The sequence below is a fragment of the Scyliorhinus torazame genome, chromosome 2 (assembly GCF_047496885.1).
Source record: "Scyliorhinus torazame isolate Kashiwa2021f chromosome 2, sScyTor2.1, whole genome shotgun sequence".
NCBI lineage: Eukaryota > Metazoa > Chordata > Chondrichthyes > Carcharhiniformes > Scyliorhinidae > Scyliorhinus > Scyliorhinus torazame.
In genome coordinates this window covers 177,297,862-177,317,345 of record NC_092708.1, presented here as the reverse complement: position 1 = coordinate 177,317,345, position 19,484 = coordinate 177,297,862, and the positions used below count along the sequence as shown (strand labels likewise).

The following is a 19,484-nucleotide window of genomic DNA, read 5'->3' as shown; positions in this document are numbered from 1 at the left end:
CATTGCAATGAAGTTACTGTGAAAAGCCCCTAGTCACCACATTCCAGAGGACTGGAGAACAGCTAATGTGATCCCACTATTTAAGAAAGGTTGTAGAGATAAACCAGGGAACTACAGACCAGTGAGTCTCACATCAGTGGTTGGGAAACTATTGGAGAAAATTCCGAAGGAGCAAATCTATCTCCATTTGGAGAGGCAAGGTGAGATCAGAAATAGTCAACATGGCTTTGTCAGAGGGAGGTCATGCCTGACAAATTTTATTGAATGTTTTGAGCCTGTGATGAGATGTGTAGATGAAGGTAGTGCGGTTGATGTAGTTTACATGGATTTTAGCAAAGCCTTTAACAAGGTCCCAGATGGGAGACTTATAAAGAAAGCAAATGCAGATGGGATACTGGGTAATTTAAGGTGGATTCAAAATTGGTTTAGCTGTTGGTAGACAGCATGGTGGCACAGTGCTTAGCACTGCTGCATCACAGCACCAGAGACCCAGGTTCGATCCCAACCTCAGGTAACTGCCTTTGTGGAGTTTGCACGTTCTCCCCGTGTCTGCGCGGGTTTCCTCCAGGTGCTACAGTTTCCTCCGGCAGTCTAAAGACGTGTAAGTTAGGTGAAATGGCCATGCTACTATTACCCAAAGGTTAGGTGGGGTTAAAGGATAGGGGTGGGGGATTGGGCCCAGGTGATGTGCTTTATTGGAGCAAGGGATCACGCAGACTCGATGGGCCAGATGGCCTGCTTCTACACTGGAGAGATGTTTTGATTCTATTACAGAGGGTGATGGCAGACAGCTGCTTTCGAGATTGGAAGCCAGTATCTAGTGGTGTACCACAGGGATCCGTGCTGGGACCCCTATTGTTTCTCATTTATATAAACAACATAGATGACCATGAGGGGGGTAGGATCGGTGAGTTTGCGGATGACACATAGATTGGCCGGGTGGTTAACAGTGAGGTTATGGTAAAATGGACAGAAAAGTGGTAAATGGAATTTAACCCTGAAAAGTGTGAGGTGATACACTTTGGAAGGAGTAATGTGACAAGGAAGTATTTAATGAATGGCGTGATACTGGGAATTTCCAAGGAACAAAGGGACTTTGGCGTGTTTGTAAATAGATCTCTGAAGGCAGAAGGGCAGGTTAATAGGCTGGTTAAAAAGGCATAGGGAACACGTGCCTTTATCAGTGGTTAGCACAGTTGCTTCAGAGCTCCAGGGTTCTAGGTTCGATTCCCGGTTTTGGTCACTGTCTGTGCGGAGTCTGCACGTTCTCCCCGTGTCTGCGTGGGTTTCCTCCGGGTGCTCCGGTTTCCTCCCACAGTCCAAAGATGTGCGGGCTAGGTGGATTGGCCATGCTAAATTGCCCTTAGTGTCCAAAAACGGTTGGGTGGGGTTACTGGGTTACGGGGATAGAGTGGAGGTGTGGGTTTAAGTGGGGGCCCTTTCCAAGGGCCAGTGCAGACTCGATGGGCCGAATGGCCTACTTCTGCACTGTAAATTCTATGATTCTATGATCAATCGAGGCATATATTACAAAAGCAGGGAGGTGATGTTGGAGTTGTATAGAACTTTGGTGAGGCCACATTATAGGAAGGGTGTGATTGGACTGGAGGGGTGCAGAAGCAATTCACCAGGTTGTTGCCTGGGATGGAACATTTAAGTAATGAAGAGAGGTTGGATAGCCTTGGGTTGTTTTTGTTGGAGCAGAGAAGACTGAAGGATGACGTTATCGAGATGTGCAAGGTTATTTGGGGTAGGAACAGGATGGATAGGGAGCAGCTATTCTCCTTAGTTCAAGGGTCAGTTATGAGAGGACACAAGTTCAAGCTGAGGGGCAGGAAGATTTTGAGGAAAAACCCTTTTACCCAGAGGGTGGTGATGGTCCGGAATGCACTGCCTGGGAGGGAGGTAGAGGTGGGTTGCCTCACATCCTTTAAAATGTACCTGAATGAGCACTTGGCATGTCATAACATTCAAGACTATGGGCCAAGTGCTGGCAAATGGGATTAGGTAAGTAGGTCAGGTATTTTTCATGTATTGGTGCAGACATGTAGGGCCTCTTCTGCACTGTATCATTCTGTGATTCTGTTATTCTTCAAAACCCAAAGATGTTTTACCAATATATTAATAGTAAAAGGTGCGTTAAGGAAAAAGTGGCACCTATCAGAGATGAAGAAAGGAACTTGTGCAGAGGCTGTGGGAAGGGTTTTAAATGAATATTTTGTCTCTGTGTTTACAAAGGAAAGGGATAATGCAGATATAGTGATCCAGGAGGAGCACTGTGAGATATTGAATAGGATAATAATAAAGAGAGAGGAAGTACTCAAAGGATTGGAATCCTTGAAAGTTGATAAGTCGCCAGGAGCAGATGAATTGTTTCCGAGGCTACTGAAAGAATTCAGAGAGGAGATAGCAGATGCTCTGAGGATGATTGTCCAATCCGGACAAGATATAGGGGAGGTACTGGAGGATGGAGAAATGCAAACAAGTTTCCATTGTTCAAAAAGGGATCGAAGGAAATGTTCAACAATTATAGGCCAGTTAGTCTTACAGCGGTGGTAGGCAAATTAGTAGAATCAATCATGAGAGATAGGATTAACAATCAGATAGAAAGGTATGGACTAGTGAGGAACAGTCAGCATGGATTTGTTCAAGGAAATCGATCTTGCCTCACAAATTTGATCAAATTATTTGAGGAAGTGACAAGAAGGGTTGATGAAGGTATGTGTAGTGGATGTTGAGTATATGGATTTTAGCAGATGTTTGACAAAGTCCCACATGGCAAATTGGTCAAAGATTAAAAGCTCATGGGGTATAGGGTATTGTGGCAAACTGGATAAAATGTTGGCTGAGTAACAGGAAACAAAGGCTATTGATCGATGGGTGCCCTTGCGAATGGAAAGTTGCTTCGAGTAATGTTTCACAGGGCTTGGTGTTGGGACCCTTACTGTTTGTATTACAAAGAGTAACGATTTGGACGTGAACATGGGAGACATGATGGGAAATTTGCAGAAGACTCAAAGAGTGGCCGAGTGGTGGACAGTGTAGAGGATAGCTATAACCTTCAAAATGATATAGGTGAGTTGGTGGAGTGGGCGATAAAGTGGCAGATGGATTTTAACATAGACAAGTGGGCAGCATGGTAGCACAAGTCGATAGCACTGTGGCTTCACAGTGCCAGGGTCCCAGGTTTGATTCCCCGCTGGGTCACTGTATATGTGGAGTCTGCATGTTTTCCCCAAGGCTGCATGGGTTTCCTCCGGGTGCTCCGGTTTCCTCCCACAGTCCAAAGACGTGCAGGTTAGGTGGATTGGCCTTGATAAATTGCCCTTAGTGACCAAAAAGGTTAGGAGGGATTATTTGGTTAGGGGGATAGGGTAGAAGTGAGGGCTTAAGTTGGTCGGTGCAGACTTGATGGGCCGAATGGCCTCCTTCTGCACTGTATGTTCTAAAAAAAAACAAGCGTGAGGTCATGCATTTAGGGAGGTGAAACAATTATAGGAGCACACAATAAATGGGAATATACTGGGAAGGATAGATGAACTGAGAGATCTTGACGTGCAAGTGCACATGTCCCTAAAAGCAGCAGTTCAATTAGACAATGTTGTAAAGAAGGCATATGGAATTTATTTTAATTCATTTACAGGGTGTGGGTGTCGCTGGTTAGGCCAGCATTTATCGTCCATCCATAGTTTCCCTTCAGAAGCAGGTGGTGAGCAACCTTTTTGAACCACTGCAGTCCTTGTGTAGGTACACCCACTGTGCTGTTGGGGATGGAGTTTCAGGATTTTGCCCCAGCGACAGCAAATAAACGGCAAAATATTTCCAAGGCAGGGTGGTGAGTGACTTGGAGGCGAACCTCCAGGTGGTGGGGTTCCCAGGTATCTGCTGCTCTTATCCATCTAGATGGTAGTGGTCCTGGGTTTGGAAGGTGCTGTCTAAGGAACCTTGGTGAGTTACTGCAGTGCATCTTGTAGATGGTACACACGGCTGCCAGTGTTCGTCAGTGGTGGAGGGTTTGAATATTTGTGGAAGGGGGAGCAATCAAGCGGGCTGCTTTGTCCTGGATGGTGTCAAGCTTCTTGAGTTGTTGTTGGAGCTGCACTCATCCAGGCAAGTGGAGAGTATTCCATTACACTCCTGACTTGTGCCTTGTAGTTGGGGGACAGGCTTTGGGAGCATCAGGAGGTGAGTTACTTGCCACAGTATTACTGTGGCTAGTCCAGTTCAACTTCTGACCAATGGTTTCACCGAGGATGTTGATTATAGGGGATTCAGTGATGGTAATGCCTTGGGGCGGCACGGTGACACAGTGGTTAACTGCTGCCTCACAGTTCCAGGGGCCCGGGTTCAATTCCGGCCTCGGGTGACTAACTGTGTGGAGTTTGCACTTTCTCCCCGTGTCTGCGTGGGTTTCCTCGGGTGTTCCAGTTTCCTCCCACAGTCACAAAGATGTGCAGGTTAGGTGGATTGGCCATGTTAAATTGCCCTTCAGTGTCCAAAAGGTTAGGTGGGGATACTGGTTAATAGAGATAGGGTGGAGGAGTGGGCTTAAGTAGGGTGATCGTTCCAACTGCCAGTGCAGACTCGATATGACAAATGGTTTCCTTCTGCACTGTTAGTCTATGATTCTATGATTCTATGATTCTATGAATGTCAAGGGACAATGGTTAGATCCTCTCTTGCAAGAGATGGTCATTGCCTGGCACTTGTGTGGCGCAAATATGAGTTGCCACTTGTCGGCCCAAGCCTAGATATTGTCCAGGTCTTGCTGCATTTGGACACGGACAACTTCATTATCTGAGGAGTCACGAATGGTGCTGCATTGTACATTCATCTGCGAACATCCCCACTTCTGACCTTATGATGGAAGGGAGGTCATTGATGAAACTGCTGAAGGCGGTTGAACCTAGTACACTACCCTGAGGAACTCCTGCAGTAATGTCCTGGAGTTGAGATGATTGACCTCCAACCACCACAACCATCTTCTTTTGTGCAAGGTATGATTCCAACCAGCAGGAGGTTTTTCCCCCTGATTCCCATTGACTCCAATTTAGCTAGGGTTCCTTGATGCCATAATCGCTCAAATGCTGCCTTGATGTCAAGGGCAGTCACTCTCACCTCACCTCTGACATTCAGCTCTTTTGTCCATGTTTGAACCAAGGCTGTAATGAGGTCAGGAACTGAGTGACCTTGGCGGAACCCAAACTGAGCATTCATAAGCAGGTTATTGCTGAGTAGGTGTCGCTTGATAGCACTGTGTTCTTTTATAAATTTAGAGTACCCAATTATTTTTTTCCAATTAAGGGTAAGAGAAAACATGGTCAAAAAAGAAGATGGTGTTGGGGACGTCGTTGGTGGAGATGTCGCTGGGGCAGAAGAAGACGTTCCAGACGCCGATGGAATCACAGCAGGTACAACACAGGTTCATCCAGCTCTTGGTCTGTAATATTGTAGGTAGCAGATGAGGAACATATCAGCCATGATAGAATGGTGGAGCAGATTCGATTGGCTGAATGGCCGAATTCTGCTCCTATATCTTATGAACTTATTAGCAACATATTCAACAACAGAGGCTATCTATCTGCAGGAGGAAGTAATTCACAAAGCATAAGGAGCCGGAGAGAGTAAAATATAAATGTTGGGCATGATTCAACCGCTGGACGGTGCCCGTCGCGGAACCGGATGCAACGGGTGAGTCCGGTGAGAGCCCAAAATCGGGCTCTGCTGATTGCGAGTCACTCGACTCGCTCTGCCTGGCATGATCTGGAATTCAACCTCACTGGGAGTGATCTAGAGCGGCATATTTAAATGAGACATTCAGCTCACTTAAATATCCGGATGCCGAATTCACCGAGTGCCCGGGAGTCAACAGTTGCGCTTCCGAGTCATTTAGCCCTGTTCCACAAATATAGACTAGGCTTCATCGTGCCTTGGGAAGTCTCGAAGGCCACTAGGTACCCCCAGGTGGTTAGGGATGTGGTGATCTGCATCACTGTAAATATACAAGGGGTTAATGTAAATACACTACGACTAAGTAAATACTAGAGGGAGCACCAGAGACGTCATGATATGCAGACATACAGCTAATGAGCACATAGAATAGGACACGACCAATGGGCAGTCAAGACACCCAGAGGTGACACTACCACAAGGGGGCATTACACAACCCATATATAAGGACAGGGCACACATGCTCTGTCTCTTTCCACAGGCGACACTTAGAGAGTAGGACAGGGACAGATCAGAAGCATCACACCCACCACGTGGCTTAGAGCAGACTGGTTGGTTAGACTGAGTTACTATAGCAAGGTTAGCATGAGAGTCAAACTCATAGAGAACTGTGCTAATCACATTGAACTTACTTCAAAGTCTGGAGTATCTTTTGGTCAAAGCTGCAACAAGTTGCAGCCTGTGTTATCCCAGAGTACATAACACAACAAGGGACAGGGAAGGGTAGTACCCTGGAACCCTGCTAGGGTGCCGAGGGCATTGTCAGGGGGCCATGGATGTCAGATTGGCACTACCAGGAGGTGGGCCTGGGGATGGGGCCATTAGGAGGGGGTGAGGGGGCTTCTTAGGGCTGCTAGAGGGTTGGATGGAGAGTGAAGGGGATCCAGAAAGCAGGAGGGATCTCAAGGTGGGGCGGTCGCAGAGATTGGGGCTGCCTGTCAAAGTGGTTTCTCGATCTGCGAGGGATGGTCCTGCTTGCGAGCTCAGCTCACCAGTGCAGGAAATTGACTAAAGTGTGGTCTTCACGGGGAGAAGCTCCCCGAGGCCCAATAAACAGGCAAAGTGCCCGTGAATAGCGAGGGGCTGAATCTCAGAACTGCAGCTGCCAAGAAACACCCTGCGCCTGAGAACGGACTTTGTTTCATGCCCACCGAATCGCAAGTATTTAGCAAGTATCACCAGAAATTATATTTCACTTTCTAGTTTTATTTAATTTCTGTGGCTGTTGGATCACATACATTTTTAACTGATCAATGTTATGTGAGTAATATCCTATCCAATGTGCCTGCCCAGTTCCTATATCTCTTTATCTCCCTTTCATTCAGCTCCCTATTTAATCTATTAACCTGTCTTTCAATACTGACATGATCTATTACAGTAGTTTCATTCACAGTAATGATGTGGGTTTGATTTTTCTGTATTATTTTGATGTTATCTATTTCTATATGGTCACTTTCCAAATGCTGCCTTTCAAAGTGAAAAACCCCAAAGTTGTTTGCTGTAAATCAGTTTTCTGAGATTTGGGATCAGAATCTCTTTCTGAACCCTTCCCAGGATTTGAATGTCTCCCTTGTGAATAGAACTGGACCCACATTACTCAAACTGTAGTCTATCCAGAGAATGATATGACTTAATCAACACTTCCTCTGACTGAGACTCTGCTTTTTTTACATTCATTCATTGGATGTGGAAATCATTCATAAGGCAGTAAATGTCCATTTGTATTGTCCGTGAGAAAGTGGTGGTGAGCTGTCTTCTTGAACCATTGCAGTCTGTGCGGTGTAGGTACACCCCCAGTGCTGTTGGGGAGGGAGTGGAATTTGCAGGTGGCGGTGTTCGTATGTGCCGGCTGCCCTCGTCTTTCTCGGTGGTGGAGGTTGAAAGTTTGGATGGTGCTGCCGAAGGACCCTTGGTGAGTTGCTGCAGTGTATCTTGCAGATGGTACACACTGCCATGGTGCGTTGGTGGCGGAGGAGTGAATGTTTAAGGTGGTGGATTGGGTGCCAGTCAAGTGGACTGCTTTGTCCTGGATGGTGTCGAGCGTTATGCGTGTTGTTGGAGCTGCACTCATCCAGGCAAGTAGAGAGTTTTCCAATTGACTCCTGACTTGGGCCTTGTAGGTGGTGGACAGGCTTTGGAGAGTTAGGAGGTAAGTTACTCACTGCAGAATTTCATTCCTCTGACTGTCTCGTCCAACCATGATATTTATGTGAGTTGGTTCAGTTAAGATTTTAGCCAATGGCAACCCCCAGGATGTTGATGGTGGGTAATTTAGCAATGGTAATATCATTGCATTCTTCAAAGAAGATGGGCAGATTTCCTTTCGTTACAAATGTCAATTGTCTGCTGCTTGTGTCGTGTAAAGATTACTTTCCACATATCAGCATAAGATAAGACTGACGACTGGCCAGACATGCCAGGTTGCATGTGGGCATGGGCTTCTTATTAACTAAGGTGTTACTAAGGTGGAAATAAGTATTACAATCTTCAGTGAAGAATCCGATAATTTTGTGGTTACTCAGTTTAACTTTTCAATCCCAGATTTATTTAATTAAACTGTATTTTATTTTCCTGGTGGGATGAATCAAGATCATTAGTCCAGGCATTGTGATCACTGGTCCAGTAACAAAATCTGTATGGTTCCTGTTTTGGCTGTATCGTTCAGCACTCCATTTGTTTTTTGATCATTGCGCTGCAATAATTAGACATATTCAGCATGTTCCCTGGAAGCAGTTGTGGACACAACTCTGGTTTAGTTGGTTGCACATACTCTCCAGACTTAATAATTAATATTTAGACTGATATTCCTGAGACTAAGTGTTGTCCCTGGTGGGAAAGGTGGTGGGATTCCTGTCTGGTGGGTCAGCACGATCCAGATCGCAATCCATTAACATTCTTTTTGGAACTTGGGGAGATTCCTGCCAGGAAAGCTCCTCGGAGATTGGGGCACCCTTTCTAAAGGGCACCACGATCACCAGACAACCCGACAGCCAACCCCCCTCCTACTTGCCAGAAGATAACCTTCTGCTTCCCCACTCACAGGCATCAGACTGTCCACTTTCACTGGTAGCAGTGCCTCCCCCATCAAGTGATCAACACCTGCGATGGAGTCACCAAAGGCTCTCCTTTCAGATGCCGCTCCTCAGGCCACCCCTCATGCCACCTCAGTTACCTGCCCTTCATGACCATGCCTGCTTTCAGGCCCTATCCTTTGACTGTACCCCATGGCACCCTGGTAATGCCGGACCTGTGGCGCCTCACCGCCGCAGAGCCGAGGGCATTGGACCAGGTCGGTGGGGTCGAACAGTGAGCAGTTGCCGAGGAAGAGGTCGGCATCGGGAACCAAGTGAGCCCGCAGTGAATACCGATGTCAAACAAAGAACAAAGAACAAAGAAATGTACAGCACAGGAACAGGCCCTTCGGCCCTCCAAGCCCGTGCCGACCATACTGCCCGACTAAACTACAATCTTCTACACTTCCTGGGTCCGTATCCTTCTATTCCCATCCTATTCATATATTTGTCAAGATGCCCCTTAAATGTCCCTATCGTCCCTGCTTCCACTACCTCCTCCGGTAGTGAGTTCCAGGCACCCACTACCCTCTGCGTAAAAAACTTGCCTCGTACATCTACTCTAAACTTTGCCCCTCTCACCTTAAACCTATGCCCCCTAGTAATTGACCCCTCTACCCTGGGGAAAAGCCTCTGACTATCCACTCTGTCTATGCCCCTCATAATTTTGTATACCTCTATCAGGTCGCCCCTCAACCTCCTTCGTTCCAGTGAGAACAAACCGAGTTTATTCAATCGCTCCTCATAGCTTATGCCCTCCATACCAGGCAACATTCTGGTAAATCTCTTCTGCACCCTCTCTAAAGCCTCCACATCCTTCTGGTAGTGTGGCGACCAGAATTGAACACTATACGCCAAGTGTGGCCTAACTAAGGTTCTATACAGCTGCAACATGACTTGCCAATTCTTATACTCAATGCCCCGGCCAATGAAGGCAAGCATGCCGTATGCCTTCTTGACTACCTTCTCCACCTGTGTAGCCCCTTTCAGTGATCTGTGGACCTGTACTCCTAGATCTCTTTGACTTTCAATACTCTTGAGGGTTCTACCATTCACTGTATATTCCCTACCTGCATTAGCCCTTTCAAAATGCATTACCTCACATTTGTCCAGGTTAAACTCCATCTGCCATCTCTCCGCCCAAGTCTCCAGACAATCTAAATCCTGCTGTATCCTCAGACAGTCCTCATCGCTATCCGCAATTCCACCAACCTTTGTGTCGTCTGCAAACTTACTAATCAGACCAGTTACATTTTCCTCCAAATCATTTATATATACTACAAAGAGCAAAGGTCCCAGCACTGATCCCTGTGGAACACCACTGGTCACAGCCCTCCAATTAGAAAAGCATCCCTCCATTGCTACCCTCTGCCTTCTATGGCCTAGCCAGTTCTGTATCCACCTTGCCAGTTCACCCCTGATCCCGTGTGACTTCACCTTTTGTACTAGTCTACCATGAGGGACCTTGTCAAAGGCCTTACTGAAGTCCATATAGACAACATCTACTGCCCTACCTGCATCAATCATCTTAGTGACCTCCTCGAAAAACTCTATCAAGTTAGTGAGACACGACCTCCCCTTCACAAAACCGTGCTGCCTCTCACTAATACGTCCATTTGCTTCCAAATGGGAGTAGATCCTGTCTCGAAGAATTCTCTCCAGTAATTTCCCTACCACTGAAGTAAGGCTCACCGGCCTGTAGTTCCCGGGATTATCCCTGCCACCCTTCTTAAACAGAGGAACAACATTGGCTATTCTCCAGTCCTCCGGGACATCCCCTGAAGACAGCGAGGATCCAAAGATTTCTGTCAAGGCCTCAGCAATTTCCTCTCCAGCCTCCTTCAGTATTCTGGGGTAGATCCCATCCGGCCCTGGGGACTTATCTACCTTAATATTTTTTAAGACACCCAACACCTCGTCTTTTTGGATCACAATGTGACCCAGGCTATCTACACCCCCTTCTCCAGACTCCACATCTACCAATTCCTTCTCTTTGGTGAATACTGAAGCAAAGTATTCATTTAGTACCTCGCCCATTTCCTCTGGCTCCACACATAGATTCCCTTGCCTATCCTTCAGTGGGCCAACCCTTTCCCTGGCTACCCTCTTGCTTTTTATGTACGTGTAAAAAGCCTTGGGATTTTCCTTAACCCTATTTGCCAATGACTTTTCATGACCCCTTCTAGCCCTCCTGACTCCTTGCTTAAGTTCCTTCCTACTTTCCTTATATGCCACACAGGCTTTGTCTGTTCCCAGCCTTTTAGCCCTGACAAATGCCTCCTTTTTCTTTTTGACGAGGCCTACAATATCACTCGTCATCCAAGGTTCCCGAAAATTGCCGTATTTATCTTTCTTCCTCACAGGAACATGCCTGTCCTGTATTCCTTTCAACTGACACTTGAAAGCCTCCCACATGTCAGATGTTGATTTGCCCTCAAACATCCGCCCCCAATCTATGTTCTTCAGTTCCCGCCTAATATTGTTATAATTAGCCTTCCCCCAATTTAGCACATTCATCCTCGGACCACTCTTATCCTTGTCCACCAGTACTTTAAAACTTACTGAATTGTGGTCACTGTGACCGAAATGCTCCCCTACTGAAACATCTACCACCTGGCCGGGCTCATCCCCAATACCAGGTCCAGTACCGCCCCTTCCCTAGTTGGACTGTTTACATATTGTTTTAAGAAGCCCTCCTGGATGCTCCTTACAAACTCTGCCCCGTCTAAGCCCCTGGCACTAAGTGAGTCCCAGTCAATATTGGGGAAGTTGAAGTCTCCCATCACCACAACCCTGTTGCTTTTACTCTTTTCCAAAATCTGTCTACCTACCTGCTCCTCTATCTCCCGCTGGCTGTTGGGAGGCCTGTAGTATACCCCCAACATTGTGACTGCACCCTTCTTATTCCTGATCTCTACCCATATAGCCTCACTGCCCTCTGAGGTGTCCTCTCGCTGTATAGCTGTGATACTCTCCCGAACAAGTAGCGCAACTCCGCCTCCCCTTTTACATCCCCCTCTATCCCGCCTGAAACATCTAAATCCTGGAACGTTTAGCTGCCAATCCTGCCCTTCCCTCAACCAGGTCTCTGTAATGGCAACAACATCATAGTTCCAAGTAGTAATCCAAGCTCTAAGTTCATCTGCCTTACCCGTAATGCTCCTTGCATTAAAACATATGCACTTCAGGCCACCAGACCCGCTGTGTTCAGCAACTTCTCCCCGTCTGCTCTGCCTCAGAGCCACACTGTCCCTATTCCCTAGTTCTCCCTCAATGCTCTCACCTTCTGACCTATTGCTCCCGTGCCCACCCCCCTGCCATACTAGTTTAAACCCTCCCGTGTGACACTAGCAAACCTCGCGGCCAGGATATTTATGCCTCTCCGGTTTAGATACAACCCGTCCATCTTATACAGGTCACACCTGTCCCTATGACACGTGTGGTACCACCACCCACCCCACTAGCCCCACCCACGATCTAACCATGAGTCTTTGCCTTATGTCTTGCAGGATCACCTGCTGATGAGTCGGGTCCACCTGGGGTCCCTCACTCCCGCCGCAACTCCGAGACACATCCAGCGACGAGGTGGGACCTGCTGGTGACTGGCCTCCCCAGCCATAATCCTGCAACACCCCGGAGGACGTTTCTGGGGATGATGCTGATGTCTTGGCACAACTGTCACAGGCACCCTCCACCATTGCAGAGACACTCACCTCAGTTGCTGCCTGCAGGGGCAGGAGGTGGTGCCGTGCGTGCTACCCAGGCCAACACCGTACAGGTGGCGTTCGCGGTGAAGGCCTTGTGTGCAACAGTAATGGCCATGGCTCAGGATGTCCAAGGCCTAGGGCACTCTGTGTGGGCGGTGGCTGAGGCACAGGACAGGGAGGCCCTGTCACAGGCTGCTGTGTACCAAGGCCACATGGACATTGCTGTGACACTCCAGAGTGTGGGCCAGTCACAATGGGTCATGGCTGCGAGCATTGCATCTATTGGCATGACTCTGGCTGATCTCAACCAGACACAGAGGGATTTGGCACGGTCCCTGAGTGATGTGGCACTGTCCCAGAGGGACGTCCCTGTACTCCATGGCGGTGAGCATTGAGACCGTGGTCGAAATGAGAGTGGGCCTCCAGGATTGGCAGCGCCAGGTGGCAGGGAAGTCCCTGGAGCTTGCACCAGCTGCACCTCCATCCCAAAGAGTAGCCCTGAGGCCATCTGGCACCCTGAGACAGGAGGAGGTGATGGGGCCCATGCTGGCAACTCCTGCAGGGGAGATGCTGGAAAACCGCAGCACTACTGAATCCCTCCACCTCTCGCTGGCGCATCCGATGGGCAGCGAGCAGAACAGGCAGCACCATGCCACCTTTGACACCTGGTGGATAGTAAGGCCCATCCGGGCCCAATTTCTCCAGAGAACAGCTACCAAAAGGGACCCAGGTCGCAAGGCAGGGATCGCAGCTGGCCATCTCCTCTTCCGATGTACCACCTGGGGACCCACCTAGATGGAGCATTAGAGTCCGTAATGGCTACAAAGTTGGACGCCAGAGGGATGCAGGTGGGGTTGGTACTGGGGCAGTGAGTGGTGGCTGAACTGGAGTCCCTGGCCTGAGCCCAGCCCCAACATCCGCCCTGGTTGGACACCAGTTAAGTTGGCACGGGTGAAGCGCAAAGGTTAGCTTTAGGGACTATGGCACAAATCAGGACAAAAATATTCACCGTCTCACAATATACACCTGTTCATAACATTGCAACCAGTTTTGGCACTCTGTCAGAAGGGTGTGAAGTACGGGCTGGGCTGGGCTGGCTGCAGAGGGGGCATTGATGGGTGGGGGAGATGGGCGGATGTTGGGGCTGTGCTCAGGCCAGGGACTCCAGTTCAGCCACCGCTCACTGCCCCGGTACCAACCCCACCCGCATCCCTCTCGACCCCAAATGCCCCCCACCCCACCGACACCACTTCCACCATCTCAAGGGTCAGATAGGAACGTATGATGGAATGGCCAACTCGCAATTATAGTGAACCACGCAGCCGGGGCATCCTGATGGGTATGGCCCTATTGAATTTATATTTTGTGCCGACCAGGCATATAGGGCCTCTGTTTCGGCGCAGATACACCTGTGCACCGAAGTCTGCGAGATCCCAGACAGGTCCCCACTCAGCACCTGGAAGTACCCCGTGGTGTATAGGTTTAGGGCGACCGTCACCTTGACGGCCACCGGGGACGGGTGTCCTCCTCCATACCATCGCGGTTCCTTATGCGCCATGATTTGGCTGATATGCCATCCGGTCCCCTGCTCAGCTGGATTCTTCAGCGGCATTTCTGATCCAGCAGGACCTTGAAAGACAGGTACTACCGCGACACATGAGGCTTCATGGGATGCCTCCTTCCCACCTCCTCCTCAGACAGCTCTCCAACCTCACCGGGTGCCTCCTGATCCTCTGGGTCAGGCTCCGCCGCTGCAGGGTACCCCTTGAGCAGCTCAAGCGAATCCCTCAGGGCTGCGGCGGCCAGGATGAAGGCCACCATTTCTGGTTGGATTGTGATAGCCATAGTCTGCAGGCGGTGAAAGTCAGACATGTTAGCATTGTGCGTAACACCGTGCCCAACCAGGTCCAGCAGGCTACATGGTACCCCGGTGTTCACTGCAGACCCTCCCCTGCATACCCTCTTCTCCTACTTCCCAATTCCCCCACCCACCCACTGCCATTTCCACCTGGCACTCTGCCCTCCGCACCCCTGGCCCCATCGGTATCCAGTACTACGGGGGCCTCTAGCCCTGGCACCAGTCCTGCTGTTAGGACTACCATTGGCTGGCACTACCCATGCTAGTAGTATCCTCAGCGCCCCTGTCCCCACCCTCCTGCAGAGACTACTGTGAGCATTGTCCTTTGGCGGGCCATGTCCGGCCCCGCCGGCGGGTGACAGCTGGTTGGGGGGGGACCCATATGGCCAGTGTCACTCTGCACAACCACAGGCCATGATGGGCAGTCAGTGCGGAGCGCAGCAAGGTGCCTCCTTGCAGGCCATGGCAATGGCGGTCCATGCCTGGACACCCTAGTCACTCAACGGGTCACCGCGATGCCACAGCCCATTTCCTGATCACTCCCCGTCATGCCACACTGCACATCCCGGGCCTGGCAGAGGCCCCCTCACCTGCAGCAAGCCCTGCCAGTGGCAGGTCTGGCAGTCCACGGTATTTCCCTCTGCATGCCCTACCTCCTCTCTCTCCCTCGTCAGCCACAGTGCTTGTTTCCCCATTTTTGAAACCACAAGTGAAACTTGGCGTCGGTAATTCCTTCTGACGGAAGTGGAGCATCGCGGAGCCCCCGGGTCAGCCCCGCTAATGATATGCGGATGGTATTTACTGTACGTGTGGAGTAGAATGTATTGACGCCACTGTTGAGGCCCCGGAACATGGCATTCTGGCGGGCGCCCGCCGCCGGCCATGATTGTGACTTCACGGCCGATTCTCCGTCCAATTGCCTTTCCTGATTCTGGCGTTGGCTGCCGGAGAATCCCGCCCATGGTCTTTTGAATGAGAAGTTGAAGAGAGCACTCGAGTGTCCTCTCAGGTGCTGTATAAGATCCCATGGCCTAATTTGCAGATGAGCAGGTGGGTTCCCTCAGTGCCCTGGCAAATATATATCCCTCAGTCAACATCAGGAAGACAGATTTTATTGGTTATTATCATATTGCTCTTCATGGGAGATGGCTGAGCTCAAATTGACAAATTTAACAGTGACTACACTTCAAAAGAACTTCATTTAACTTTAAATAGCTCCACGATGTGCTGCAATGAGGAAAAGAGCGATCTGAATGAAAATCTTTCTTTCATATTTCATATCAGTAGCAAATTTTGCAACATTTTGAAATCCTTCATAGTAACACCACAAAACGCAGGAAAAAAACAGTGGAATCCACTGGTCAGTGATTCTCAGAGTTGTTTCAGCTTATGGTAAGTTTATACATTGAGTCTATAAGCTTTCAGTATCATTGGCTGGGATGTACTGGTCCCTCCATGGGACCACCCACTGCAGGGGTGCAGTGGGGGAAGGAATGCACCGTGGGGGTGGGGAGGAAGTGTGGGGGATGAAGTGGGGGACGAGAGGCACCGTGAGGGAGGGGATGCGCCACAGGGGACACAGTGGCGGAGGGGAAAAGCCGTGGGGATAGGGAGGCACTGCGGGAATGCAGTGGAGGGGAGGAGGCGCTGCGGGGAGGGGAGGTGCTAGGGGGATGTAGTGGGGGAGGGGAGGCGCTATGGAGGGTGCAGTATAAAAGCATCCCATGTATCTGTGCTTGGTTATTACAAGACGAGCAAATGATACTCTCAGAATTAAACAATTAAATCAATACTTCACCATAACTTACCCTGAGGGAACTACACAAAGTCACTGCCTTTCTACACATGTATCCAAAACAAAATGGATAGAAAACTGTTTGGTAGAGAGGAAACAAAGATTAGGAATTAATGGGTCCTTTTCAGATTGGCAGGCAGTATCTAGTGGGGTGCCACAGGGATTGGTGCTGGGACCCCAGCTATTCACAATATATATATTAATGATTTGGATGAAGGAACAAAATGTAACATCTTAAAGTTTGCAGATGATGCCAAGTTGGGTGGGAGGGTGAACTGTGATGAGGATGCTGAGATCCTACAGCATGATCTGGACAGGTTGGGTGAGTGGGCAAATCAATGGCAGATGCAGTATAATTTGGATAAGTGTGAGATTATTCATTTTGGAAGCAAAAACAGGAAGGCAGATTATTACCTGAACGGTTGTAAATTGGGAGAGGGGAGTGTGCAGCAGGACCTGGGTGTCCTTGTGCACCATTCGCTGAAGGCGGTAAAGAAGGCTAATGGGATGTTGTCCTTCATTGCGAGAGGTTTCGAGTACAGAAGCAGGGATGTGTTGCTGCAATTATACAGGGCCTTGGTGAGGCCTCACCTGGAGTATTGTGTGCAGTTTTGGTCTCCTTTTCTGAGGAAGGATGTTCTTGCTCTAGAGGGAGTGCAGCAAAGGTTTACCAGGCTGATTCCAGGGATGGTAGGACTGTCATATGAGGGGAGATTGACTAGGTTAGGATTGTTCTCGCTGGAGTTCAGAAGAATGAAGGGATATCATAGAGACTTAGAAAATTCTAACAGGACTAGATGAGTCTGTGAAATTCATTACTACAGGAAGTAGTTGATGCTAAAACATTGAATATATTCAAGAGGCGGCTAGATATAGCACTTGGAGCGAAAGGGATCAAAGTTTATGGCGTGAAAGCAGGATTAGGCTATTGAGTTGGGTGATCAGCCATGACTGCGATAAATGGTGGAGCACACTCAAAGGGCGGAGCACACTCGAAGGGCCAAACGGCTCCTCCTGCTCCTATCTTCTTTATATCTGTGAAAAGTCACTTTTTTTATTACCAAAAAGATTTTTCAGCTCATTAATTAACTGAAAACATTCACCTTTCTTAAAATTATTAACTAATATTCATCTGAAACTGTTGGAAATTCTCACTGAATGAACTCTTCTGCTTAAATTATAGAATTTAGAAGAAATCTGAACCTTGAACGAAGACATCAGAGAAAAGGGAAGAATAAATGGGAAGAAAATTCCACATGGATTAAACTGTTTAACTTTAAAGCCTTGTTTCACATTTAATTACAGTTCATTTACTGTTTAATTGCTAATATTTCATTCTGTAGTTTATTATCCTGCTGTCCATGATATTCTCATTGCTCAGTAATGTGTCAACAAATTAAATCGCATGATATATTCCATAACAAGTGTCAATGTGAAGCTGAATCATAAACAGGATATTGATTCTTTCTATCGCTGAGACTCCTTCAATTCTTTAAGACAGCTCAGGAAAGAACTCATACACATTGGAATGCATTTTCCCCTTAGATTTGGCAACCAGAAGCTGGATAGTTTCCTGACATCACCTTCCCAAGCTCTAATATTCAGGGACCTTCCACAAGATGCTCCTTTAACACATGGAAGAGGAGGAATTTCTTTAGCTGGAGTGTGGTGGAATTAATTGCTGCTGAAGGCTGTGGAGGCCAAATCACTGAGTGTCTTTAAGACAGAGATAGATAGGTTCTGGATGAATAAGGGGGCCAGGGTATACGGGGAGAAAGTGGGAAAATGTGGATGAGAAACACATCAGCCACAATTGATTGGCGGAACAGACTGGATGAACCAAATGGCCGAATTCTGCCCCTATAACTCATGGTCTGTCGTCTAAGATTTTGATGCCCGGGAGTAGGGGGTAGGGCTGGAGTCATGAATGAAAAGGCCCAAGGGAACTTGGAAGGCATGCTAGTAGCGAGGCTGGCAGGTTGGAAGACTTGCCTCGGTTCACTGGGACATCATTGCGTTCTGTATATGGATTTTAGATCTCATAGCCCTTCACCCCTCATGGCAATCTCTTCATAAATTTGCCAGGTGGCTTCATTGTGAATGCATGGCTGAACTCCAAGACTGACCAATGGACTCAAACCTATAGGAATTGTTGAAAAAGCTTGAAGGGAGCATTAGAAATGCTATATTAATATTTTTTGATGTAATACGGTATTCTTTCTTTGTTGTGGGATTTCAGTTGCAACTTGTAACATTATGAGGATTAAAGCTTTGTTCAGAGATACCATGAATGGCTGTGGTTGATTGACACTTTTATGAGACTTTAAGACAAACAATTTCTTTTCCAAAGAGATATGCAAAGCTTCTTTTCTCTGTCCCAGAAGCATTACGAAAACTTGTCACTGTTATGGCACAGACAGGAAGGGGGTCAATTGAAACTATCCCGATTCGTCCACTGCGCCCATCTGTAAAGAGAACGGTGTTTTTTCAATTCTGATTTCCCCATTTATAAATGATGGTGTATTTTTCCCAACCCTTAAATTTGGATATTTCCAATCTTTTTGAATAACTTGCACAGCAAACTGGAGGTAGGATGAAATGAAAAGAGTTGGTTTATTTTTACACACACACAAGAGGGTTTTCTCCATGTCCACTCCATTTACACTCGCAAAATAAATGGGGGGTTAAGAATAAAGGAAGAGGGTTCAGGGCACAATATGTGTCCTGAGTCCTGAATCTGAAGTCAACTGGAAAATTCCTTCGGAGGGGAGGTTGACTGATTGTGGGGTGCTCCTTCTTTCCAGAGCAAAATTCCCATGACAGGAGAAGCCATGTGGGGCATAATCCAATGGCTGCGTCACACTGGAGGTGAATGCGAGTAAGCCGGTTAGATCACGGGAGAATCCAAATCCAGGAACTGCGCCAGGCGCCGATTGGTTTCCAATCTAACCAGCCCGCTCACTTTGGCGAGATCCAGATCCCAAGTTGGCGTGACGAGAAACTAATAATCATCAGTTAAGGCCAGTCTCCATCCCATTAATGGAAAGGACCGCTAATCTAACAGCCTCCCATCATCTAACCGGCTCCCCAGTGAGCGAGCGGTATGTGGGTGCCAATTAGTATTGGTCCACACAAACATCACAGCACCTGGGAAATCTCCCTGGATGGCCAGGGATAGGGCAGTGTGGCCCCAAGCATTCCCCATGGGTAGGGGGGGGGGGGGAGACCCACAAGCCCAATTGGAGATTGGGGCACCCTTTCAAAATGGTGGTCTGATCTCTCAGGAGCCGGCCTGACCAGCGAGTTCAGCTTCCCATGATGAA

At 48.3% G+C, this 19,484-nt stretch overlaps 1 protein-coding gene across 1 annotated transcript in view; it reads left to right on the top strand.

Annotated features, from left to right (window-relative positions):
- LOC140407812 (uncharacterized) overlaps positions 1–18,445 on the top strand; it is a 37,541-nt gene extending 19,096 nt beyond the window's left edge. Inside the window, exons 5-6 of the mRNA XM_072495061.1 lie at positions 5,305–5,411; positions 17,345–18,445. Coding sequence (XP_072351162.1) covers positions 5,305–5,411; positions 17,345–17,351 — 114 coding nt within the window. The 3' untranslated portion in view covers positions 17,352–18,445. The remainder of the gene's footprint in view (positions 1–5,304; positions 5,412–17,344) is intronic.
- The last annotated feature ends 1,039 nt before the right edge of the window (positions 18,446–19,484 follow it).